The sequence below is a fragment of the Hemiscyllium ocellatum genome, chromosome 19 (genome assembly GCF_020745735.1).
Source record: "Hemiscyllium ocellatum isolate sHemOce1 chromosome 19, sHemOce1.pat.X.cur, whole genome shotgun sequence".
NCBI classification, from domain to species: domain Eukaryota; kingdom Metazoa; phylum Chordata; class Chondrichthyes; order Orectolobiformes; family Hemiscylliidae; genus Hemiscyllium; species Hemiscyllium ocellatum.
The window spans coordinates 12703021-12730303 of record NC_083419.1 but is presented as its reverse complement, the minus strand read 5'-3'; the positions used below and the strand labels follow the sequence as shown (position 1 = coordinate 12730303).

General features: G+C 43.9%; 1 protein-coding gene across 1 annotated transcript in view; it reads right to left on the bottom strand.

The window, feature by feature from the left end:
- Positions 1 to 27068, bottom strand: part of tbk1 (TANK-binding kinase 1) — a 49871-nt gene extending 22803 nt beyond the window's left edge. The window contains exons 1-9 of the mRNA XM_060839654.1: positions 27007 to 27068; positions 20862 to 20983; positions 18213 to 18353; positions 14057 to 14186; positions 10306 to 10487; positions 8253 to 8413; positions 5830 to 5940; positions 3455 to 3634; positions 1733 to 1929 (exon numbers count right to left, since the gene is read on the bottom strand). Coding sequence (XP_060695637.1) covers positions 1733 to 1929; positions 3455 to 3634; positions 5830 to 5940; positions 8253 to 8413; positions 10306 to 10487; positions 14057 to 14186; positions 18213 to 18353; positions 20862 to 20948 — 1189 coding nt within the window. The 5' untranslated portion in view covers positions 20949 to 20983; positions 27007 to 27068. The remainder of the gene's footprint in view (positions 1 to 1732; positions 1930 to 3454; positions 3635 to 5829; positions 5941 to 8252; positions 8414 to 10305; positions 10488 to 14056; positions 14187 to 18212; positions 18354 to 20861; positions 20984 to 27006) is intronic.
- Positions 27069 to 27283: the final 215 nt, after the last annotated feature.

The following is a 27283-nucleotide window of genomic DNA, read 5'->3' as shown; positions in this document are numbered from 1 at the left end:
TTCATATGGGTTGCTAGAGCTGCACTCATTCAGACAAATGGGAGTGTTCCATCATACTCCTGACTTTGTACCTTGTAGATGGACAGGCTTTGGGAAGGGGCCACATTTCCAAATCTCAAACCTGTCACCACATTTAATCACATATTGACTGCCATGTAAATAAAGTGATACAATTATGGTAAAATATCTGTTTCGCCTCCATTTCTTCTACATTGCTGAGCATGGTTTTAAAAACCGTGGATTGTGGAAGAGATTGCTTTTGCTGTTGTTTGGTCACACAGTGGGAACATTTAGATACAGGTGAAATGGCATCAAAATGAGATTCGGTCAGCAACAAATACCTGATTGGTCTGATGGCCAGATGTCATTGACAAATACCCAGTGACTGCCAACAGCTATGAAACTGGTTCCTAGGTAGCTGAGTAATTATGGATGTGTATAGCCAGGAGCCTTGGAACCTTTAAAAGGGAGGTACAGTCCTTTTGTCTGCAGTGAGAAAAGATCTAAAGCCCGAAAGCCAGTTTATTTTCCCTCACCAGCCGCTGTAAGCTGCTTCTTTTAACCAGTACATTCCAGATTTTATGATGTTATGGACCAGACCACACCCCCTCAAAATATTTTTAAGAAAGTAGACTAGATCCTAAAGTTTTCTCAGGCAAATGTGAAGTACCATGTTCCAGCTACAATGCAACTGGTCAAACTACTTGACATGTAGAAAAATGCAATTTGTTTATACACTGTAGTTTAAAAACACAACTGAAGAAAGGAATTTAGAATAACTTTACAGGATAACAGATTACTAATTAACTGTTCCAATATACCAAAATCTCATAAACACAAGCCTTGGCGAAAAGCAACATTCAGACAGATTCTCACATACTGTTCTCCAATCCAGGAGAGGAAAAAAAAGGTTAAGAGAAAATTCAGTCAGAGTAGCAGCCAGGAGACATTCATTGAAGTTTCTAACTCTACTGAGACCCTGATGCTACTGAAAAACCAAAACACAGAAATCAGGATCTGACAGAGTTGGCCACACCCAGTCAGCTCATTAAAAAAAACACCAAAGCTTCCTCAGCTGTTTACATTACCCCAGTTTGCTAGGGACCTCTACCTACAACCACTCTTCAAAGAAAAACCAGGACAAAATAACCTTTAAAGCCACAGTATCATAATGATGAGTTGTGAAGTAGTATCTCTTCACTCCCTGCAGGGAGGTGAAAACACATGGAGAAGACAGACTGCGAAGCAGCAAGTGTTGGCAATCCTAAAGGTCTATCTCAGTGAACCCTGCACTGACTGTGTAGAAATGCCAATCAAAGTGTGATTACAGCAAAAAATTAGCCCACATAAAGGGCACAATGTTTATGGTGCATTAATATTTGGATAAAAAGCCTATTGAATACAAGCATATGGTTTGTAACTGTGGTAAACAAATTCATTCTCTGCATATTTAAACTTGCTAATGTGCAAATCAAAATCTTAAACAATAAAATTTAGATTTAAACCTCCGTGAATAATGATTATCTCCAGAATGGGAATCTAACTTGTATTTCTGTATTCATCCCAAGCTTTTAAATTCACAGTAGTCATGCCAAAATTCAACACTCCTTTCTTAAACTAAACAGAAGCTTGTATAACACCTAAAGAACGATCAGTTTCCCACCCACACCATGAAAAATAATACTGCCATAAACTTAGCTTTACTGAGAAAATGTTGCATCAATAAACGTACGTTCCTGGTAGATCAATCCCACTGCACTCACGACCTCTCTGCTCACAAGTATTAGAGGGTTATCCTCAGAGGTTTTGGGGAAATTGTGAGCTTGTATATTGGGTTCCAGTTCAAGGTGTTGGCCCTCAAAGATCAATTCTTGCAGATGGGGTGCAATCTCCGTCTGTTTATAGACCAAGTCAGCAAATAGATGAGTGCTGTAAAGAAAGACAATACCATAACTAGAACTTTAACCACACTGTGGAAATCAAACCTTCACCGACAGCTAAGGTAAAACTTTGCTTTTGTCAAATAAGAATCCACATTATTTCACCAATTCTCCAATCAGCTGAAGACAAAGATTGCACACATGTCAGAGGACAGGGTATTAGTTCAATATTATAATTCACACAGTATGTGTACAAGTGGACAAAATAAGTTATTTCTAATCCACCTCATGCAGATGGTTAGATTAGCAATGAGGAAAAATTCACAGAGTGCATTCGGGACAGTTTCTTAGTGTTCAGGCTTTTTTGGATTTGGTGATCTACAACGAAGCAAGTTTCAGAAATGATGTCAGAGCAAAAGATCCCCGAGGAAACAGTGACCATAACATGGTAGAATTTAGCATTCAGAGAGAGGCTCATGAGTCAGAAATAATTGGGGCAAGGTTAAATACGGATAATTACAAAGAAATGAGGACATGGATGGCTGGATTGGACAGGGAAAGGAGATTAGCAGCAAAGACAGTTGAGGAATGATGGCGGAAGTTTAAGAAAATAGATCATGGTTCACGGCAAAGATATATCCCAGGGAGGAAGGAGGATTTTAGGAAGGGGATAAGCCAATCATGGTTAATCAGGGAAGTTAAGGAAAGCATTTAATTGAAAGAAAAGAAACATACAATTGAATTCATCCCAGGATATTACTTTTGTGATTAATACTGGCCAGGACACAAAGGTTGACCCGCCCTCCTGTTGTTCAAATCTCTACAATAACATCTTTCATGTCCACCTGATGTAACAGGCATGTTCTAATATCTCATCAGCAAAACAGTATCAGTGACAGCACAGCACTCCTTCAATACTAGAGCAGCACAGAGATGTGTATGGACAGCTGAGACTCTGAACATCCACAAGAGGTCAATGGGTATATTAGACATTACTCATACAGGCACCACTCAGGTTGAGAAGGGGTTCTGTTTCTGAGGCCGTTTCCAAGTTATTTTGTACACAAGTCAGAACACTACGCAGAACAATATAAAGCAGTTGTTCATAGATACTGGAAATGTTCATACATTGGATATTTAAAATTACAGCCATGTATGGGACTTCATTTATAAGTGTTTGAAAGTCACATGCTTGTGAATTGGAGATGCCCCATTCTCTCACATTACTTTTATGAGGTAACTTTTACAGCCATTTTAAAAGCTTTTAAAAAGATGGTCATATTTCTCAATTTAAAACACAGTTTAATATTAGCCCACACAATGTTGTTTTATTAGAACCAATTTATACCATGAATCGTGCTCCAGCCATCTCATGCATGGATGGAGTGACAATTTAAGAGGACAGACTTTCCAAAAGCAATAATAAACCACCTTGACAAGCCAAGACTAGGAACAACACAAGGACAAGTTTGCTTTGCTGTTCACAGCCATTTTCTAAATGGATCATTGACCACTGGGAAGCAGAGGCTACAATTTAAAATTTACACCATTTTCACGTTTGGTCTTATACATACGTGTTGTAGCTGTGAATGTAAATCTTGTGCAATGTCACTTGCTGCAGAGAGAAGACGTGTATCACTATCCTGTGCAAAACATCACTGGTTTCTGCAAAAAATTGATCAAAACCCCAGCACTTCTCCTGATCAGCTTCAAGAATGTTTGCCAGGATAGGCGTCAACAGGGACTGCAGGCCTCTGTGGAGAGAAAGAGCAGTGAAATGTCATCCTGTTTCAAAACCAATAACTTCAAAATGAAAGAAAAAAGTTTTTCCACCAATTATTTCTAGCACATTTCTACATAAATGCCAAACAAAATTAGATCTGAATGACATAGCAGAGCTCTGACAGAGGGTGGAGAAAACACATCCTGAAATATTTGTGGATCATTCCATCAAAGGGAGAAGCAAGGCCCCTAGAGTGAGGCCTACATCTTGCTCTGTCATTTCCTTTGAACTCTCCCTGACAGGTGAACATAATGATTTTCTTTGAGCGATCAGGTCCTAGTGAGCCTCATCTCACTTGGGAAAGTGACTTGATGTTCCATCCAACAAGTTCTAAATCAATTAAGACGACAGTGCAAACGATCAACTCACTGCAAGCTGTCAGACACTCAGTTGCGTTCACATGTTACTGATGTTCCAGCTTGCCAATCGGAAAGCTTGCAAACTTTTTTTTTAAATTTCTTTTGTTTGTCTGGTGCAATGGATTCCCACCACTTGCTCAGCACAGACTTGAAGCTCCAAGTATTTATGAAGCAGGCACTGCAGCAGGTCAGCACCTTATTATTTGGGGGTACCTCAACTTGAGGTGGACAGCATCTAGCCAGTGAGATATGACGGTAGCTCTCCCTGTCCAAGACATCCCGCAACACCCATTCCCTACACTGATCAAATTGGGCTCATCACTTGTAACTGGTGTCGCCATACAGAGTTATAACTCTGCAGAAAAACTACAACACTCTGTCTCAACTGCAAACCAGTGCAAAATTTAAAGAGATCCTAGGCTGTCCAAATCTCAGGGAATCCCTCTTGACTGTCCAGACGGAGTCTGAAAGAGTACTACATTTGGCACAGGAGGTTTTCCTACAGGAGTGGCCAGAAGGACGGGCGCCACGGTGGCACAGTGGTTAGCACTGCTGCCTCATAGCGCCTGAGACCCGGGTTCAATTCCCGACTCAGGCGACTTACTGTGTGGAGTTTACACGTTCTCCCCATGTCTGCGTGGGTTTCCTCCGGGTGCTCCGGTTTCCTCCCACAGTCCAAAAAGATGTGCGGGTCAGGTGAATTGGCCATGCTAAATTACCCGTAGTGTTAGGTAAGAGGTAAATGTAGGGGTATGGGTGGGTTGCGCTTCGGTGGGTCGGTGTGGACTTGTTGGGCCGAAGGGCCTGTTTCCACACTGTAAGTAATCTAAAACAAAGGATGTCGTATTGAGAGATCAGTCTGGTTCTGGTTCCACTTAAAATACTTTGTCAGGGTTAACCCATGTCGCCTTCAAATCTCCCAATGACTGGGCAGTGGAACTATCTGTCCAAAGATGGGAGTATGGTTCATGAGGGCCAGGGCATGTCCATATGCCTACGGGCCTGTATCCACAGTTGGAGAGTTCCTCCAAAGCTTTAGACTAAGTTCACAGGAGACTCGACTTCCATGTGTCACCACAAGGGGACACAGCCAACACCCAATGGACGGACAGACTGTGTCATGACAGGGAGAGACTGACAGAATTTGCCCACTTCTTCACCAACAGTATAGTATTGAAAATACAGAACAAACTAGCACATAACAGCGGAAAGCACATCAACTCTCTTCATCCACACACGAGACACATCACAGGCATGTTTTAAATCACCACAGTGGTTACAGAAATGTTGAGATTCTAACAGGCAAAGGAATCACTAGTGATACAGCACAGGGAATCATACAGAGGACACAGGTGAAATCTCCATTAGCTTATTATTCTGCTCCCCCATTCTGAGGACCGTACTGTTTTGATATGTTATCAGCTGAGGATACACATGAAAACCATCTACACCTAGATTCATGGCAACATAAAAATCAGTTTTTTCTAACAGACCCAGAACTAGGCTGCAGCTGTAATGGCTGGTCAGAGACACAGCATAAAAACAAGGGGAGACCACAGGAGAAAGGAGGAGAAGGCACAAATTTAACTTTTAAAACTGTTTCTTATTATTTATTCATTTCTCAGCAGACAGAGTTTACATTCGAGTGGAATTACTCCATTTTTCACCTCTACCTACATATGAAGCCTAAAGTAATCTTCAAAATGCCACATGTTGACCCTTGTATTAATTTACATAAGGTCACTGATCATATTCAAAAACAATTATCAACATGTAAGCTAATGTTTTTTCCCGAGCACCGGCTTACCTGGAAAGGGTGCAAGACAGTGGCAGCTCATGATGCCAAACAATTGGCCCATTTTCTGATTTCTGAACTCCGGATATCGTTCCTGGAGGTTTTTCTGTGATTATTTTGTACCTGAAACACGACACATAGGGCAAACTAATTTTGGATCTTTTACAAAGGTAAAGTCACAATTATACGCACAAGCCACGATATTTTAACTAAATCTTATTGTCAGAAATATCTCACGGATCAGCCAAGGTACGACCTGCATGAGAGGAAGAACTAGGCAAGAATACATGGTATAATAGCAAGAGTAAGCTTTCAGGCCCTGAAGCCTGCCTCACCATTCAACAAGATCACGGCCTATGCCTCAACTTCTCTTTGGTGCCTGCTCCTCGTCGCTCTTAACTTCCCAACATTTCTACCATCTATCTGCTTTCTCTTTAAATATTTGCAGTGATCTAGCCTCCACAACTCTCCACAGTGAGGAATTCCAGTTTTAAATGACTGACACCTTATTCTGTTACAAAATGAAAGTAGTTGGGCGGCACAGTGGCACAGTGGTTAGCACTGCTGCCTCACAGCGCCTGAGACCCGGGTTCAATTCCCGACTCAGGCGACTGACTGTGTGGAGTTTGCACATTCTCCCCATGTCAGCGTGGGTTTCCTCCGGGTGCTCCGGTTTCCTCCCACAGTCCAAAGATGTGCGGGTCAGGTGAATTGGCCATGCTAAATTGCCCGTAGTGTTAGGTAAGGGGTAAATGTAGGGGTATGGGTGGGTTTCGCTTCGGCGGGTCGGTGTGGACTTGTTGGGCCTAAGGGCCTGTTTCCACACTGTAAGTCTAATCTAGTTCGAAAGGTAGGCTGTAAGGATGGATTTTGCAAGTTGAGAAAAAAAGTCCAAAGGATTTGGGAAAGCACTAGAAACTCTAAATCCTGAGCTGGTGGTGTAACTGAGATAGGGTGACAGTGTCATAGGAAAAGTGAAGCGTGCTTTTGGAAAGGTTCTTTCATGGATATGTGGGCTTCATTGGTCACACCAACATTATCGCTTATTTCCCTCGTTAGGGTGGCGGTGAGTTGCCTTCGTGTAGGGCAGGTACACTCACAGTGTCCACTGTCAGGAAGGGAATTTCAGGATTGTGACCCAGTAAAAGAGAAGGAACAGCAATGAAATTCTAAATCAGCATGGTGTATGACTTGGAGGAGAAGTTGCAGGGGGACACTGTCCCCACACATCTGCTGCCTTTATCCTGCCTCTAGATGATAAGAGTTCATGGGGTAGAGAGGTTTTTGTCGAAGGAGGCTCAGTGAGTTGCTGCAGTACATCTTCTGGGTGGTACATGCAGCTGCTCCCATGGATAGGTAGAGGAATGAATATCGAAGATGGTGATGAGTAATCACTCAAGAGGCAGGTTTCTCTTCCTTTGTAGCCAGTAAGAGAGGGAGAAGAACTGATAATCAGCAATAAAGGAAACATTTGGAATGCAAAGATTTGGGAAAAGCGCCCCAATAGAGATCTGAGAGACTTACGGGAGTCATCAAAGAAGACTGCAGTGATTGGATAAGATGCGAGGTGGCCGAATGTAAAGACATGCTGCAGTGGGAGTTCCGGAGACAGCAAGCGGAACTCTGGAGACATTAAGCCTCCAGTTAAGAAACATATTAATGGGGGGGGGGAGGTGAGGTTGGAAGACGTGCTCAGTGTTGATGGGGGCAGGACAAAGGCAGAGGTTGAGGAGGATCAAACCGTTCTTGAAGATTATTTGATTGCGGGAAATAAAGGCATGTCACAATCCAACAGAATCCCAAATGGCACAGCCTTAATGAGTAGCCAGGAGAAGAGTCATAAGGCAGATCTTTGACCAGGTGATAAACAGGATTTCTTTGGTTCTGCTAACATAAACCTGTGGGAGGTTTTAGCTTCTTCACAAACAACATCAACTAAAGATTTAGACAGCTTTTGGAGATGGGGTAGTAGTTGATATACATTGCTGAATTGACAAATATATCCACATATATACATACACACAAAATATATCCACATATTTCTGAACCCCATATATTGATGATGAGGTTTGTTCTGCCACCATTTTATCTCTAAACATATTGTTTGATAAAACTGACTGCATGCACACAAATCATAACTGAAGCTGATTGTTATGACATTCATATCTGGACACTCTCTATCAGTTATATGGTCATAAACTCCTTGAGCTTTGCCCATCCAAACACATTATGAAGCCACATTCCCAGCTCAGATGACGCTTATTCAGATCTCAGTGGTAAAAGGTACTAGACAATCGACTAGGATTTTCAAAAAGCTAGAAAGAAATTGAGCCACTCTTTCATTAAAATAAAACACATCAAGATCCCCACAAATTTTATCGATTTACCCTAGCAGTAAACAGCACTACCAATAAAAGAGAAATATTTGAACTTACATTACTTCCTTGTTCCTGCGGGGTCCCTCGTAAGGTCGAAATGGGAGACTTCCAGTTGCTGCGTGGTAAAATGTAACCCCAATGCTCCAGAGATCGACAGTTGCTCCATACATTTTCTGCTGAGGTTTTCTTAACACTGCTCGTTCATACATATCTGGATGCTAATCAGATTGGTATTCTTCAGTTAGTTGTGCTTGGCTAGACTGGAGTATAATTGGATAAAGACTAACAAGGCCTTGCAAACTGATTCCATCAGCCTTTATTTATCAACATTATGGATATAAAAATTTGATCTTACTCATATCAGTTTTCACATAAAATTGATAGGGTGAAAGCTAGGAAACACAATTCTTTAAGAACATCATCTCTCCCCTGATATTTAATGGTGTGTGGGCAATCCTACGATAAAGAAATCGGTAAATTGACAACTGCCCCAAATACCAGATTCATCGGACTAGAGCATCCCTGTTCCTCTGCGTGATGTGACATAAATCTCAAAAGGAGCAACTTCAATCTTACATCAGAACAACTCTGAACACGTTGATGGAAGCCAATCTCACGTTACACTATTAGCTATTTATTGCCGTTCCTCACTCTTTGTCGAAAATCTAACATTGTGTCATGTTGATTTGGATTTCTGATTTTGCCTGCAAACCACACTGACACTGAAGGAAGTATTTACAAAACTCAAACTGCTGACCCTCCTGATCATGATTTTTGACTGGTCTTTGATCAGTCATTCTCAGTTCCTCAGCTAACAATCAATAGGTGCACTTCAGCAGACTATTGGAAGGCAGGAATACATGTTACGAGGGTTTACACTTAGGAAATTTGGTCCAACCAGTCCCTGCATTATTTGTGTTCCATTCAAGTCTCCTATCTTTCAGCTTCCAAACTTTTCATTGCAAACACTTCTCCCTCATTTACTTATCTAGCTTCCCCTGAAATTCACCTAATATTTCTTGCTTCAACTACTCCTTACAGCAGCAAGTTCTGTAATCTCAGCACTCTGTGTAGAGAAATTTCTCCTCACTTCTCCATAGATTCCTTGATGACTATCTTAGATTAATGACCTCCAGTTGTGGGAAACACCCTGTTAATCGTTTCCAGGTAAATAAACCCACATTATTCTGGTACTATTCTTGTTCATCTCCTCTGCACCCTGAACAGTGTCTCTGCATTTTTTCTACAATGGTCTCACTTGCTGACACCAAATATCATGCACATTACCGATGATATCTCTTACAGACACACATATTTGCAATTACCAATTAATGACAATGTTTTAATGAAGTGTAACACAAAGGAGAATTTAAATTTCAAAAATCGATTTAATATTGCACACTTGTGTGGGTGCACATGCAGCTCAAAATGCTCTGTGGTGTTTTTGTTTAAACATTGAGTGTATTTTAAATAATCTTCACATTGTCATATTATTTTACAGTGGTCACATAAATTAATTGTAAAACAAGTAAAAACTTTGCTTTTAATATGCAATAACCATCTCAAGAGCTTGTGCATGAGGCAGTTTGTTGGCATGTGTCATATGGTGACTAGAAATGTATGCAAGCGCTCGAAAAGTGGCCAAACCAAAATGTTATACAGATGTAGCACTTTTCAATTTTCTCTCTCCAGAAGTAAACCCCAGAACTTGGCATTTTCCTTATTGCCTTGCTAATCTGAACAGTCACACTCAGAAATCCTCGACCCTACCTAGACTCTCACCTTCGAAATAAGAACTGGCCTCCCTACTTTTCCCACCAAAAATGTAGATGTGTACACAGGGCTCAAGCACAATCAATCCGCCCCTCTCCTAACATTCAAATCCTTCTTGCTTTGCATGAAGAGCTCAGCTAAATCCACACAAACTTCAGTTTTCAATCTGCACCAAGAAGCAGCAGCATATCTCTGGGATAGAGGGAGGATAAATCTGAGCTGGAGGTGGGAGCTACCAAAAGAAAACATGCAAGCCTGACATAACGATAGGGGCCATGTTACGATCTTTGAGTTACAATCCTAGTTGTTGATTTAAAATACAAAAATTGCTTCTCACTAAATACTCCTCAGTTCCATAAAGCGAGACAAACTGTTCGTCATCCTCCAATTCTCTGGCTGCTCCGAAGTCAGTGAGCTTGTAAACCGACTGTCCATCCTCCCCGATTACACGCATGATATTTCCGGGCTTGATGTCCCTGTGGACTATCCCATTCTCTCGCAAGTGGTTCATGCCTGCCACTGTTGGGAGAAACACAGAGACTCGAGTCAAATTCAGAGGCAGTGTGAAAGAAAATGGAGGCCGCTATTAATCCCTAACCATAGACATTCACACTGAAGAGGCTTGTTCCACCTGTCAGGAGTTTAGCTTTTTAAACAGAACAATTTCCTTCCTCTGTCAACAGTTTCACAACAGCTCCTAGTACCTTTGGGTTGAATGCCAATAGACAGAACCACTGGAATCGCACGTAGCATTAGGTGCGGACAGTGTCATGTTCACTCATAGAATCCCTACAGTGTGGAAACAAGCCAGTCAGCCCAACAAGTCCACACCGAACTTCCAAACAGTAACCCACCCAGCCCTATTCCCCAACCCAATTGCTCTACATTTACCCTGACTCAGTTGCATTTACTCTGAGTGAATGTATGCAAACTAGCTTCTGTTTTATTCTTTTATGAGATATAGCCACCGTTGACATTTATCGCCCATCCTTGACTGTGCTTGAACTGAGAGTCTTGCTCAAGCCATCTCTGCAGGCAGCTGAATTACCCACATCATTGTGGGTCTGGAGTCATATGTAGGCCAGACAGGGTAAGGATGGAAGATGTCCTTTCCTGAAGGACTTTTGAGAACCAGAGGGATCTTTCTTTACAGCAATGATAGTTTAATGAGATTCGTTTCCAATTCAATATTTTATGAGTTAAGTTAAAATTCTACCTGCTGTGATGGGATTTGAACTCATGCCCCAGAGCAATGCCTCAGCTTTTGGATAACTAATCCCGTGTCATTAACATCAAACAAACCCAGATGGATAGAAGAGTGGTTGCAGCATCCAGTCTAAGTGAGGGAGTCAGTGATCTGGGGAATGATGGACTGGATCAAAAAAAAGAGGGAAAGTCTTGAAAATAAATTAAAGTAGCCAAACGCCTGAAGGAGGAAGAAAATAAATTCACTGTTTCCTTTCATCTAATGGAAAACAACAACAAAATTCTGTCTTTTTTAATATTATCAGACTTTGATAATAAAATAGGAAAAAGTGGGGACTGCAAATGCTGGAGATTTGTCGAAAAGTATGGTGCTGAATAAGCACAGCCGGTCAGGCAGCATCGACGTTTCGAGCTTAAGCTCTTCACCAGGAATGAGGGGGTGGCCCAAGGGGCTGAGGGAAAAAAAGTAGCTGGGAATGCGATAGGCAAATGAAGGTGGAGGGTGATGGTGATAGGTTGAAAAGGGGGGTGGAGCAGATAGGAGGGAAGGAAGATGGACAGGTAGGACAGTTCAAGAGGGCGGTGCCAAATTGGAAGGCTGGATCTGGGATAAGGTGGGGGGAGGAAAAATAAAGAAACTGGTGAAATCTACTTTGATCCCATTTGTTGTATAGTGTTTGGATAATAAAATAGTTGCAAGTTTTGAGAAGATTTGAAGCTCAGGTTGAGGTTCTGGATGTAGGTTTGCTTGCAGAGCTGGAAAGTTTGTTTTCAGACGTTTCGTCACTATACTAGGCAACATCATCAGTGAGCCTCCGGTGAAGCACTGGTAGTATGGCCCACTTTTACTTATGTGTTTAGGTTTCCTTGGGTTGGTGACACCATTTCCTGTATTTTTCTCAGGGATGGTAAATGGGATCCAAGTTGATGTGTTTGTTGAGAGTGTTCTGGTTGGAATGCCATGCTACACTACATTGGACCACAGGCAGAAAACTAGCCAGCAGCATATATGAACACCAACTAGCCACAAAACGACATGAACTAGTATCCTTACATACAGATGAGGAAGGACACTGCTTCAACTGGGACAACACAACCATCTTAGAACAAGCCAAACAGAGGCCTGCACGAGAATTCCTAGAAGCATGGCATTCCAACTGGAATTTTATCAACTAACACATTGGCTTGGATCCTATTTACCCACCCCCTGAGAAAAAGAACAGGAAATGACATCACCACAAGAAATTATGTCAGCAACCTAAGGAAAACTAAACACATGAATAAAAAGCAGGCCATATCACCAGTGCTTCACCTGAGGTTCACTGATGATGTTACCTAGTATGGTGACGAAACATCTGAAAACATACTGTCCAGCTCAACGAGCAAACTTACATACAAAGTAAAATAGTTTGCTAGGAGAAAGTGAGGACTGCAGATGCTGGAGATCAGCCATGAGTATGGTGTTGGAAAAGCACAGCAAGTCAGGCAGCATCCAAGAAGCAGGAAAATCAACATTTCGGGCATAAGCCTTTCATCAGCCCTTGGGCTGCCCCCTCATTCCTGATGAAGGGCTCATGCCCGAAACATCGATTCTCTTGCTTCTCGGATGCTGCCTGACCGGCTGTACGTTTCTAGTACCAGGGTCTCAACTAAAATAGGAGAAAGTGAGGACTGCAGATGCTGGAGATCAGAGCTGAAAATGTGTTGCTGGAAAAGCGCAGCAGGTCAGGCAGCATCCAAGGAGGAGAATCGACGTTTCAGGCATGAGCCCTTCTTCAGGAATGAGGAAAGTGTGTCCAGCAGGCTAAGATAAAAGGTAGGGAGGAGGGACTTGGGGGAAGGGCATTGGAAATGCGATAGGTGGAAGGTGGTCAAGGTGAGGGTGATAGGCTGGAGTGGGGGTGAGGGCAGAGAGGTCAGGAAGAAGATTGCAGGTTAGGAAGGTGGTGCTGAGTTCAAGGGATTTGACTGAGACAAGGTGGGGGGGGGGGAAATGAGGAAACTGGAGAAATCTAACACCTACCCCCTTACTTCCCTCCAAGGCCCCAAGGGATCTTTCCATATCCATCACAAATTCACCTGCACCTACACACACATCATTTGCTGCATCCGCTGCACCCGATGTGGCCTACTCTATATTGGGGAGACAGGCCGCCTACTTGCAGAATGTTTCAGAGAACACCTCTGGGACCAACCAACCCAACCACCCCGTGGCTCAACACTTCAACTCCCCCTCCCACTCCACCAAGGACATGCAGGTCCTTGGACTCCTCCATTGCCAGACCATAGCAACACGATGGCTAGAGGAAGAGCGCCTCATCTTCTGCCTAGGAACTCTCCAACCACAAGGGATGAACTCCGATTTCTCCAGTTTCCTCATTTCCCCTCCCCCCCACCTTGTCTCAGTCCCAACCCTTGAACTCAGCACTACCTTCCTAACCTGCAATCTTCTTCCTGACCTCTCCGCCCCCATCCCCCCTCTGGCCTATCACCCTCACCTTAACCTCCTTCCACCTATCGCATTTCCAATGCCCGTCCCCCAAGTCCCTCCTCCCTACCTCTTATCTTAGCCTGCTTGGCACACTCTCCTCATTTCTGAAGAAGGGCTCATGCCCGAAACGTCGATTCTCCTGCTCCTTGGATGCTGCCTGACCTGCTGCGCTTTTCCAGCAACACATTTTCAGCTCTCAACTAAAATAGTTTGCTGATAACCAGAGACATTCAACAAATGGATTTTCGGAAAAGAATACTTTATCACCCACCTACCTCACAATGAAATGTTTTAAACCTTTCCTGTACACGGGAAATAGCATCCTCACTTTAGCTTTCATTAAGGCCATGAACCGCATACTTGGCAGGTAGTGAAATTATTAGGGACTCACCCACATCTCGCAATACAATCAGGAACTCGGATTCGGGTAGGCCAAATGCATTGCCTGCCTCCTCCAGCACAGTGTACAGGCTTCCACATGAACAAAACTCCATGACGAGTACTTTATTTCTGCTGGAGACCTGAAGTACAACAGAATAAAGTTTTAGAGGCAACAAAGTTGGCACAACTGCTGCTCAAAAAGTCTTAAGAGGGTAGAATCACCCAATCACATTAGCGAACGGAATCCTGGGAACCTTGCCACACGAGAGATCTTCGCCAATCAACTCCAAGCTGCGACTGACCAAATGGAGCATGCTGCAAGGGAATCTGAGCAAAACACACGTCTGGACATCAGGGAACAGGGTGAAAAGGGTGAATGAGTAGTAACAAAGACCTCCAAAATACACACAGTTGTGGAAAACACTGAAGCAATATAAATTGTTGGAGCAAAGGTGGAATAAAAATAAAACAAATGGTTTACAAAGGGAGCTGTAGGGTGCCAAACCAGAGGGTGGCACAGCTGTGGGGTGGGGTTCAACAGTTACCAAGAGGGTGAAACATACAGAAGCTAAAGGAATGCCACTAGTATAAATTAAACCAGAGTGACAAAGTGACAACTGGCAACCATCAAGTACCACTTCCAGGTGAAGAGATGGACCAACAAAAGGAAAGCAGGCTGCAGAGAAAAGAAATTAAAAGAGAGTTGAGGATTATTAGATCAGCCATGATCTCACTGAATGGTGGAACAAATTCGTTGGGATGGACAGACAATTTCAGTTCTGAAGTATTATGGTCCATTGAGAGAGAAGAAATCCCTCATCAGTAAGCAATGCTTTAATCTGACATGATGCTCTCTGGTCCTTGACTCACCCAGAAGGGGAAATGAGCTGTTCACATCGAGCCTATCATGCTCCTCTAAAACCCTTACATTTCAATACGGTCTCCTCTCATTCCCCTAAATTCCAGGAGCACAAACCTAATCAATTCAATCTCCTCTCACCTGAAAATCCCTATCTGCCTAGAATCAACCCGTGTCAACCTTTTCTGGACGTGTTGGCAAGAAGGAGAGGTCAGTCTCATTCAGACAGCCACTTCAACACAACGTATAGATGCTTCAGGGTAAAGCAGAGCTGCTATTATATTTTCATGCATCACAAAGCTTTTTACATGTTATCACCGCTGCAATGCGAGAGAGACAGCAGCCAGTTTGCATACAGCAAACTCCCACAAGATAAATAGCAAGATAATCCTTTTATGGCCAGGACATCAGGGAGAGCTGCCCTACTCTTTTGTAATAGTGCCATGGAATTGGAGGGAACCTTGGTATAACGTCTCATCGAACGGAGGGCCCATGCAACTCTTCCTTATTGGTGTTTTCGCAGCTGTTTTTTTAATTCATTCATGGGATGTCACTGGCATTCATTGCTCAGCCCTAATTACCCAGAGGGCAGTTAGGAATCTGGGAATCACGTGCCAGCCAGACTGGGTGAGGATGGCAGATCTCCTTCATGAGAGGAAGGAAAGGATATTAGTAAACCAGGCTGGTTTTTAATGACAATCGACAGTGATTACACGGTCACCACTGAGATAAGCCTACACCACTGCCTCCCCTCCATCTCAATATTGATAAGTAACACAATTGCATGAAAATTTGGAAGACCAAATTCTGGAGTTAGGAAGAGGGATCCAGGACGGGTTAGACAAGAATTACAGGAACTTTCGAATGAGGTGCTGGAGCAGGTCACACAACCCAGTCAGGTCTGCTCTGCCATTCAACAGGATCACGGCTCTTCTGATTACTTCACGTCTCTGCCTCTGTCCCAATAACCTTTCACCCACTTCCACTGCCTCAAAAATACTCAGAAGACTGCCTTTAGAGGAAGAGCATTTCAAAGACACACAACCTTTAGTCAAAGATTTCACTTTCTTTTTTAAATGGCCTTTTATTTTCCTTTCCACATCCACCAGGTCAACCACCATCAGGATCTTATACAACTCAATGCATATGTCAACGATAGTATCCTGTGCAGGAGTCAGCCACATCTTACTCCATAAATTGGACAGATAACTGCACCTGGTTCTCACGTGAACCCACTGAGCACTCACCTGTGGCCCCACATTGCTGTTTGCATACAGCAGCGGTCACACCATCACATCTGCACTGGTTCATGTGCCAAACCAGACAACGGTTAGTACGCTGACTGGCATCTACATGCGAGGGAGAGCTTATGGCTCCATACACTATTTTGCAAATGCACAAAAATAAAGCTGCATTGACAGCAAGGAAGAAAAAAGGGGCCACAAGAGCATCTTAATCATACTTGTACATAGAACATGCACGAATAGTTACAGCACAGTGCGACTCAAATATTCTTCATTCACCACAGGCTGACTAATAGTGTGACAGTTTACTAATTGGTGTGACAGCCTTTTCATATAGACAAACCTTGCACCGATGTGCAAGTCTGCTGAGATCAGCACTGAAGGGCATTAAGGCAAGGATTTTTTAGTATTTCGCACAGAGTTTGGCTGGGGAGGGACTGGGACAGCTTTTTCATGGAACCAGCTAATTGTGCCCGTACTCTCTCTTTCAAAAAGCTTTTCGGTTAACCCCGCCCCTTGTTCTTGCTGCTGCAAACATTGCTTTTTAAAATCCCCTTTTGAAACTTATTAAAGCCTGCTTCCATTTCCTTTCCAGGAAGTACTCTGCAAGGCAATGCAAAAGCAGAATTATCCTGCTCTCTCCTTTGGTTATTTTGTTGAGTACAGAGGACCTCGATTGTCCAAAGGATACAGGTGGGGAGTTTGGTTAATCGAATGCTGAATAACATAGTTAGCCAAGCATCAGGACCTTGCGATCTTGTTCAGATAATCCAAAATTCAGTTAATCAAGGTTCCTCAGTGAGCCCCCAGTTTAAATGATTCTCTTGTTAGTGGAAATAGCCTCTTTTTCACTTTATGACCTGTTTTTTTAATGTCCTTGCTCTGCTCTTAAGATCAGTTCAAGATTCGCTGGTGTTTTCTGGGGAGTGTGAGGTATGTGCTGGCTAAGTCCAGAGTTGAGAGTGTGCTGCTGGAAAAGCACAGCAGATCAGGCAGCATCCAAAGAGGAGAATCGACGTTCAGGCAAAAGCCCTTCATCAGGAATAAGCCTCATTCCTGCTGAAGAGCTCATGCCAGAAACGTCAGATGCAGCCTGACCCGCTGTGCTTTTCCAGCACCACACTCTCGACTCTGATCTCCAGCGTCTGCAGTCCTCACTTTCTCCTGGCCTAAGTCCAGCACTGGCATCATAAACAGATATAAGGAAGTTACAAACTAACAGTTTAGCTGACTGATTAACCACTCTATTGTCAGAAATCGAGAAGGTGTTTTGGGGTGGGATCACTTTAAAGTTACTGAGTTGCTGAGAATAATTGTTTGATAGTGCAGTTAAGTATCACTTTCATTTCAGTCCAGTTAATATCACTTCCTTTTCAGTCAGTTTTGGATTCCTGTCAACGTATCCATTGCAACACGCACACAAAGTAAACATTAAGTTGTGATGTGGACTCAGAGATACACGTTGGAAACAGGCAAGAGTTGTAAGATGTTATTTTTACTTCAAAGTACTTAAATTTAAAATACTCCCTAAAGCCAGTTAGGGAAGAATGATCACAGACGTAACTGGAAAATAAGTGTAATGACTCAGGAAGCCTGATCAGAAAGGAGCATCATTTATTGCTGAACACCAAAACAGATCCACTATTCATAGCATATATAGGCTAGTCACAACCCAGCACTGCAGTTCTGCAGATCAATCTCTGGGTCTGCTTCATTTTGCTTTCCAAACAACCTATTCAGAGATGCCATTACACAGCTTAGAACAAAGTAAATTACAGCACAGGAACACGCTCTTCAGCCCTCCAAGCCTGCTCCGATCCAGATCTTCGATCTAAACCTGTCGCCTATTTTCTGAAGAACAAAGAAAATTAGAGGCACGTGGGACATGGACCCAGGCCTCCTGGTACCAAGACAGGGATGCTATCACTGCACCACAAGTGCCTCTGGGTCAACTTTCACGCAAGCTTCAAACTGAGCTTTTCTATTGAAGGTGATGAAGAGTTTTGGAGTCCATGTCAAAACCAATCAGACAGGCAAGGAATGAAATGTTGTGATTTCCATACCTCCTCTTCTACTGCAAAGAGTTTCACAATATTTTTATGGTTCAATTTCCGGAGGACCTCAAACTCCCGCATCTGTACTTCAATCGGACGCAGAAAGCTGATGTTGTTGAATACTTTGACAGCATACAGGTCACCGGTTTTCTGTGAGAAATTACATAACACTCTCAATTACTTGCTGCAAATTCTTGCTAAGACAGCTCAAGAATATTTTTTTATTTAAGGTGCAGTAGTCACTAACGTAGACAAACATGACAGTCATGACATAGGATGAGACAAAATATACAGCTCAGAAACAGGCCTTTTGGCCCAACCAGTAAATGGTGTTTATGCTCTACTCCAGTCTTCTCTCATCTCTCCTCAACGAATGTATGCAACTAGCACAAACATCACAAATAGGTGCAGGAATCAGCCATTTGGCCCTTCCAACGTGCTATCACATTCTATATGATGATGGCTGATCATACAATCTCAATATCCCATTTCCACTTTCCCCCCATACCCCTTGAACCCTTTAGCCACAAGGACCACATCCAGCTCCCTCTCGAATGTATCTAATGAATTGGCCCCAACAGTTTCCTGTGGGAGAGAATTCCACAGGTTCACAACTCTGAGTGAAAGAACTCTTCCTCATCTCAGTCCGAATGGCTTATCTCTTTTTCTTAGACTGTGACCCCTAGTTCTGGACTTCCCCAACATCAGGAACATTCTTCCCGAATCTCGCCTGTCCAGTCACATTAGGATTTCATATGTTCCTATGAGATTCCCTCTTGCTCTTCTAAATTCCAGCAAGCACAAGCCTACTTGATCTAGTCTTTCTTCATATGCCAGTCTTGCCATCCCCAGAATCAGGGTGGTGAACCTTCACTGGCCTACCTCAATAGTGGAATGTTCCTCTTCAGACTAGGAGACCAAAAATGTACATAATACACGGGTGTGGCCCCATCAAGGCCCTGTATAAACAGCAAGGTGTGGACAAGCGATGAGCATTGTAGTTGAGGAATACACCTTCAGCTCATTTAAAAGAAACCTGAAACTGAACCTGAAGCATTGTAATCTGCAAGCCTATGGATTAGAATGGACAATTAGCATATTCACGAGTGCAGACATGATGGGCCGAATGGCCTATTTCTGTTCTGTAACGTTTCTGTTGACTTGCAGCATTAGTAGTCAGTACACAATTTCCCTGAATATTGCCAAGGGATTTTTGGTCATCAGTCTGAGGATAAACCTTTTTGTGCACCAAGTTGTTGGGATCTGAAATGCTTTACCTCAGACTTGTCATGAATATATGTCCAGCTGAGGTGTTCATAAAGGGAACTGGATCAAGGGCCAAAGGTCTTACTGCGCGGTAACCAGCTAAAGACCCAAAAATACTGTTCATTTAAAGACTGAAACAAGCAGCCTTTGTGAATGAAGCAAGGTAATCCTAAATTAATGAGGGTCTGGAATACTTCTCCATTTACCAGTAGTGTCATGATGATAGTACATGCCATGTGTTTTCCAGTCAAACAGGATGTTTCTGTGGGGATAGGAAGTCCTTGAATAATGAGGCAACTTGAAAATACTTCAATGGTGGGAAAAAAGTTTGTTCCTCATGAAAAACATAGTATAGTCAACGTTCGAGGCTGATCTTCAGAAACCACTGCGCTGTCTCTACATAATCTCTACTCAGGAGAAAGTAAGGACTGCCGATGCTGGAGATCAGAGTTGAAAAGTGTGGTGCTGGAAAAGCACAGCCGGTCAGGCAGTATCTGAGGAGGAGCAGAAGAGTCGACGTTTCGAGCATAAGCTCTTCATCAGGAAGAGCTCCAACCTGATGAAGAGCTTATGTACGAAACGTCGACTCTCCTATTCCTCAGACGCTGCCTGACTGGCTGTGCTTTTCCAGCACCACACAGTAATCTATACTCAATCGCACAAAGCCCCAATTTCCTGTGTCCCCCTGCCAATCACCACCACCATTTTGAGTGCATTTTATCAACTAGATGCCAGTGCAAATAGGCATTACTGTGGCCTAGGTCTAGGTCACAGTAATCCAACAATTACTAGTTGCTGTTGGATTTATACAAATAGGCATATACTGCAGCTTCTGAGGATGCTGGCAGTTGACCCTTCTGAGCACAGGAAAATGAAGGGTCAACTGATGCGACAAGCTTGCTCCAAACTCTTTATACCCTTGAGCATCGTTATATCAACCTTGCTAACACCGTAGTTCCCCATTGTTACCTCTTGGGAGAGGCGAAAGAAACTGGAGTCCATCAGGAAAAGATTACATCTGGACAACTCGGCCCTGATTCTCTCTCAGTGTCAAAATCAGTCCAGAGGATTCCATTAAATTCTGTTTGCACTAACTAGAAATTCTGCATAATGTAACCTCATAAGAAAACAAAATCCAACCTCTGAGAAAAAGAACTGTGACCAGCCCATTTAAACTAAAATACAGATTGAGGTTAATCTGAAAAACAGCCAGCATTCTAAAACAAAGGTTTCCAAGTTAATCTAGAGGTATTAATGAAGTGCTGAACCTACAACCTGCCCCTGTGTAATTCTCAAATGAACATAGAAAGCTCAGTAGGCCAGGCAACTTCTGTGGAGGGAGAATGTGGAAACATTGGGAAGTTTCTTTAATAGGGAACCTGCACAACCCACCTTATGCCGTCCACGATAGACATTAGCAGTGGCTCCTTGCCCAAGGATGTCAGAGATGAGCCACAGGTAGTTCGATGTGCTTTGCATGACTGCAGCGTCTGAAAACTCTTGGGCTTGGAAACCTGGAGAGAAAGCACAGGAGTGAATCGAAGCTCAGATTCAGAAGCAGCCACTTCTCGACTACTTCAGCAGGCTTGGCTCTGGGGTGCCCCTGATAGCAGCTCAGTAATCAGGTTGACTTGAGAATGCAGTCCCTTGATGGAGGAGTTAGAAAGGTACGCTTGATTATCATTCCAAATTTTAAAATCATATCCTTGAACAATGCAACACCGTTGTTTCAGGGTGAGTAGGCTCAGCTGACTGTGCACATTCTTAGGAACAGGAAAAGGTCATTCGATACCCTGAGCATGTTATACTAACTCCTACCCAAAACACAACCATCAAACACCATGCAAAGGACTCTAAACTCACCAAACTAACCAATTTGAATCACTAGAAATTCCCTGTTTAACAGAATTCACAGTTGATCAGTAGTCCAAAGAACTATTGAAGGGAGGATGAGCATAATCATTTCATCAATAACAAAATTAGATCACATCAGCTTTGCCAGATCCAACCAAATGCAGCAGTGTTCAGAATGACTCTGACAACTGACCAGTGCAATGAAGGTGATGAGAATCTGAAACTTCCCACTGAAAGAGAGCAGGACATTTCCACAGCTATCTACTCCCTGAGCCAGACAATGCACTGCTGATGACTGACTGGGTAACTATCAGAACCTGGGGGCAGTAGATGTCTGACATTGGGAGATGGGGGTATTTCCTACTCATTTTGAGTTAATCCTTTAAGGGGAGATAATCGTGGACTGGTATTGGCACTGAACTAATAACCCAGAGATGCAGGTAATGTTCTGGGGACCAGATCTGAATCAATTTTTTTCATTCAAACTCTCCCAATCTGGAATTAAAAATCTAAGTACAACCATTGCTGATTGTTGTAAAAGCTCATCTGATTCAACCTCAAGGAAGGGAAATTTGCCAGTCTTACTATGTATGGCCTATACCTGACTTCAGACTCTCAGCAATATGGTTGACTCTTAACTCCCTTTTAAAATGGCCTAGCAAATGGCAGCATGGTGGCACAGCGGTTAGCACTGCTGCCTCACAGCGCCTGTAGACCCGGGTTCAATTCCCGACTCAGGCGACTGACTGTGTGGAGTTTGCACGTTCTCCCCGTGTCTGCGTGGGTTTCCTCCGGGTGCTCCGGTTTCCTCCCACAGTCACAAAGATGTGCAGGTCAGGTGAATTGGCCATGCTAAAATTGCCCGTAGTGTTAGGTAAGGGGTAAATGTAGGGGTATGGGTGGGTTGTGCTTCGGCGGGTCGGTGTGGACTTGTTGGGCCGAAGGGCCTGTTTCCACATTAAGTCTAATCTAATCAAACCACTCAGTTGTATCAAACTACTGCAATGCTTCAAAAACGGAATTAAATTAGACAGAGTACCTGGACTGACCTAGGCACTGAAAAAGACAACAAACACAACCCTGTGATCTGGCAAAGTTCTCCTTATCAACACAATTAATGTAGTACTGAACACAGAACATAGAATATTACAGCTCAATACAGGCCCTTCGGCCCTCGATGTTGCGCTGACCTGTGGAGCCAATCTGAAGCCTATCTATCCTACACTATTCCATTCTCATCCATATGTCTATCCAATGACCACTTAAGCATTGTTAAAGTTGGCGAGTCAACCGCTGTTGCAGGCAGTGCATTCCATGTCCATACTCCTCTCTGAGCAAAGAAATTACTTCTAACATCTGTCCTATATCTATCATCTTGAGGAGGTGGTCTTCTCAAGAAGACTTGAGGAGAACAAAATAGCAGGAAGCTCACCACCACTCAGTGCTAACAAATGACACAGACTTAGCTAGCTCAACTCTAAAAGTGCTCCCATAAATTGCTTTGTGATCAAAGTTTGACTCTATCAGCCTGCAGCTGATCCTAGATAAGCAGACATTCGAGCCAAACTGAGGCAGTGTCATTAGTTGGATTTGGAAAGTGAAGGACATTTCTTTGTGTTCTACAAATCAAAGTTTCAAAAGGTGCAGCTCAATTTTCTCAATGAATCCATTCTTTAGTTCACATATTTTGTGGCTTTCTTATAAAATATCTTTGGGATGGCAGAAATGGCTTAAAAGATGTGTTTGAGCAAACTGGTCATCTCTCTAGAGTTGAGCTCATGGAAGTTTTCAGGCGTTGACAGGGTGGATGTGGGTAGGCTGATTCCCCTGGCCGCTGGGTCTAGAAAAAGGGAATATGTTCTCAGTGTCAGGGTCAGGCCATTTCACTCAGGAATTCTCTGCCCATGCAGGTCTCTGGGGGCTGAGTCATTCAGCATGTTCAAGATGGAGACTGAGAGATTTCTGGATACGAATGACATCAAGGGACATATGGATAGTGGGGAAAAAGTATCAAAGTGGCCGAAAATTAACCATGAGCTGTTTGAAAGGCAGAACAGGCTCAAAGGGCTGAATGGCCTCATTGTGATTTGTCTCCTTCCCAAAAATCTTGGAAATTATTTCTCAGCAACGGCGACAGCTTTCAACTCAGGTTTTCAGGGCTTTTTCTACATGGTCAAATAACTTGCATTTACCTAGCACCATGAACACTGCAAAAATGTTTCAGTGCTCTTAAACAGGGCATGCAATTAATTATCCCAAAAAACTGATGAAAGCAATATTACTTTGAAGAAGATGAGAGAGCTTGATCACAGAAAACAATTGTGCAGCAAGAACAGTTAGCTCACTTGCACTCCTTGTTAGCCGCACTAACTAATAAAGGGAAGACACTAAATAATAAAGAGTTAACGCAGTAATTTAGTTGGCAGGAAAACACTAGCAATCAGAATATTCCTGCATTTAGGACACATTCAATCACTGTAACAGAAACCAGATTGTAAGCTAACAGACGCGAGATTTGGGAAGATGTTGCCAATTAATGAGCTTTATTACTGCTGAGACAGTAGACTGTCTTAATCCTGCACTCACCATGACAGACACCTGATTACCAAATGCATGCCTGTCCTGATAAGGACAAGATGTAAAAGCTTGGACAGTGCGCCTCTTCAGCACTCAAGCTCTCTGTAGCCTAGAGACATTTTGATAAGCTTTGTACATCAAAAGAAAATTGCCAATACTGTATGGGACAGCATCTCATTTCTCTAATCACATCCCTGACGCATCACATCAACTGACTGGGCATGAAGCTCAGGCACTTTTGTAAGACACAGATTTGTCAACAATATTACCCTGTGCACTGAATCAATGAAACTTTCGATGTGTTCACACCAAGGAACTGCCTGGCTCAATACAGACAAGCGCAGACTTCTGCTTTGGGGGAGTGGGAGGGTCAGACTGGGGGAGGGACAGGCTGTGGGGTGAGTAGGGATAGGCAGGGGGATCAGATGGTCATAAGGAGGTCAGACTGTGTGGGGAGGTAGGGAACCGGGACAGATTGTTGGGTGGTCAGACTGTGGGGGGAGGAGAGAGGGTCAGACTGTGGGGAAAGGATGGGGGTTTCAGATTGTGGAGAAGGGGTCAGACTTGATTGAAAGGGGAGCCGAGCAGGGAAGACAGTGGAGCACCAATGGCAGGTGTTTCTGGGCAATATTCAGGAAGCCCAGCAGAAATTCATATCGAGGAGGAAGGGAGGACCAGGCAACTATGGCTGACAAGGGAAGTCAGGGACAGCATAAAAACAAAGGAAAGGCATACAGGGATGTGAAAATTAGTTGAAAGCCAGAGGATTGGGAAGTGTTGGAACACCAGCAGAAAATAGCTAGAAAAACCTGTAAGGCAGGAAATGATAATATGTGAGACTAAACTAGCTAGTGATATAAAAGAACCTTGTAAGTGTCTTATTTTAGATATCAAAAGGTAAGAGAGATAGAGTGGACCCTGGACCTCTGGAAATTGAGGCTGGAAAAGGTGTACTCGCAGGGCTGCAGAGGACTGGAAAATAGCTGATGTAACACCTCCATTGAAGGAGGAACGGAGACAGAAGACAGGAAATTAAAGGCCGGAGAGATTTAATGCTGGTCGTTGGTAAGATTTTAGACTCTGTAATAGGGATGAGATTGTGGAGAACTTGGAAACACACAGTAAAATAAGGATGAGTCAGCACAGCTTCGTCGGGGAGGTCATGCCTGACAAATCTGTTAGAATTCTACAAGGAGGTAATGAGCAAGGAGAGCTGGTGGACATGATCTATTTGAATTTCCAGAAAGTCTCTGATAAGGTGCTGCACACGAGACTGCTAAATACGAAAACAGCCCATGGTGTTAGGGACAATATACTGGCATGGATAGAGGATTCAGAGCTGGAAATGCGCAGGTCAGGCAGCATCCAAGGAGCAGGATAATCGACGTTTCGGGCATGAGCCCTTCCTCATGGATAGAGGATTGGCTGATTGGCAGAAGGCAGAAAGAAAAGATAAAGGGGTCTTTTTCAGGATGGCAGACGGTGACTCGTGGGGTGCGCAGGGGTCTGTGTTGGGACCACAACTACTCACTTTATATATGAACGATCTGGATGAAGGGACTGATGGCGTTGTTGCTAAGTTTGCAGATGACACAAGACAGATGGAGGGACAGCTGCAAATGTGTTGCTGGTCAAAGCACAGCAGGCCAGGCAGCATCTCAGGAATAGAGAATTCGACGTTTCGAGCATAAGCCCTTCATCAGGAGGTAGTGTTCAGGAGGTGGGAAGGCTGCAGAAGGACTTGGACTGGTTAGGAAAGTGGACAAAGAAGTGGCAGATGGAATACAATGTGGGAAAGTGAGAGGTTATGCTCTTTAGTGGAAAACATAGAGGCATAGACGATTTTCTAAACGAGGAAAAGCTTTGGAAACCTGAAGCACAAAAAGACCTGGGAGTCCGGGTTCAGGATTCTCTTAAGGTTCAGTGGCAATTAGGAAGGTAAATGCAATGTCAGCATTCATGTTAAGAGGGCTACAATACAAGAGCAGGGATGCATTACTGCGACTGTATAGGGCTCTGGTGAGACTACAGCAGTTTTCAGTCCCATCTCTAAGGAAAGATATGCTGGTGTTGGAGGATGAGGTTTACAAGAATGATTCCAGGGATCATATGAGGAGCAGCTGAGGACTCTGGGTCTGTACGCGATGGGAGTTTAGAAAGAGGAGATCTCATCTAAACTTACAGAATACTGAGAAGCCCGGATAGAGTGGACATGGAAAAAATGTTTCCATTAGTAGAACAGACTAGGACTTGAGAACTGAAATGCTGAGGAATTTCTCTGGCCAGAGGGTGGTGAATCTGTGGAATTTGTTGCCACAAAAGGTAGTGGAGACCAAGTCATCGAGTGTCTTTAAGACAGAGATATGGTCTTGATTATTAACGTGGATCAAGGAAAAGGCTGGAGAATGGAATTGAGAAACCTGTTGGTTTACAAAGTAGACAAGCAGGAGGCTGGAAGAACACAGCAAGCCAGGCAGCAGCAGGGGGTGGTGAAGTCGTCATTTCGGGTTGAGATCCTTCATCAGGACTGGAGGTGAGTTATACCCAAAATATTGACTCCTCCACCTCCTGCTGCTGCCTGGCTTGCTGTGTTTGAACAGGCTCCTGTTTGAGAAATATATCGGCCATGATCAAATGGTGGAGCAGGTTTGATGGGCCTAACAGTCTAATTCTGCTACTGTATCCTTTGGTCTTTTTGAGGGAAGGTGGAGTTAGACTGAGGTGGGGGGTAAATCAGTCTGTGGGGGTGGGGTTAGTCAGACTGTTGGGGGTGGGGTGTCAGAAGGTGGGGAGTCAGACTGAGAGGGTGGGGTGTCAGTCTGTCGGGGTGGCGGTCAGAGTGAGGTGGGTCGGGAGTCAGGCTATGAGGGTGGGGGGTCAAAGTGTGGGGGATCAGGGATCAGACTGTGGGGTAGGATGTCAGACTGTAGGGGGTGGGGGTGGGGGTGGGGGTGGGAGGGTCAGACAGTGGGGGTATGTGGGGGGGGGGTCAGACTGTGTGGGAATTTGGAAGTGAACGGCCTTTCCCCACAGTATCCCCCCGGGGGCGGTGTCGCTTCATGAAGCCGGTACCTACCCTCCCCGGTCCCGGTCCCGGTCCATTTACCTGAAAGTGCCGAGTCCTGGCCGCTCCCGGGCTCCGCCGCTCCTCCCCTCCCCGCTGCTTCCGGCTGTGCAGCAGCGGCTGGTGTCCGAGCAGCTGCCGGGACCGAAGCTCAAAGGTTCCCACCCAAACTGTACCCAACCTGAGGGTGAACAGTGAGGGACAATGTCAAACTGCTGCCAGCCTGAAACAGAGAAGTGCTAAATCAGCATTGGCGGAGACAACAGTTCACAGAACATTACACAGAGCTCATGTGGTGTGTTGTTGGAGTAGGCCATTC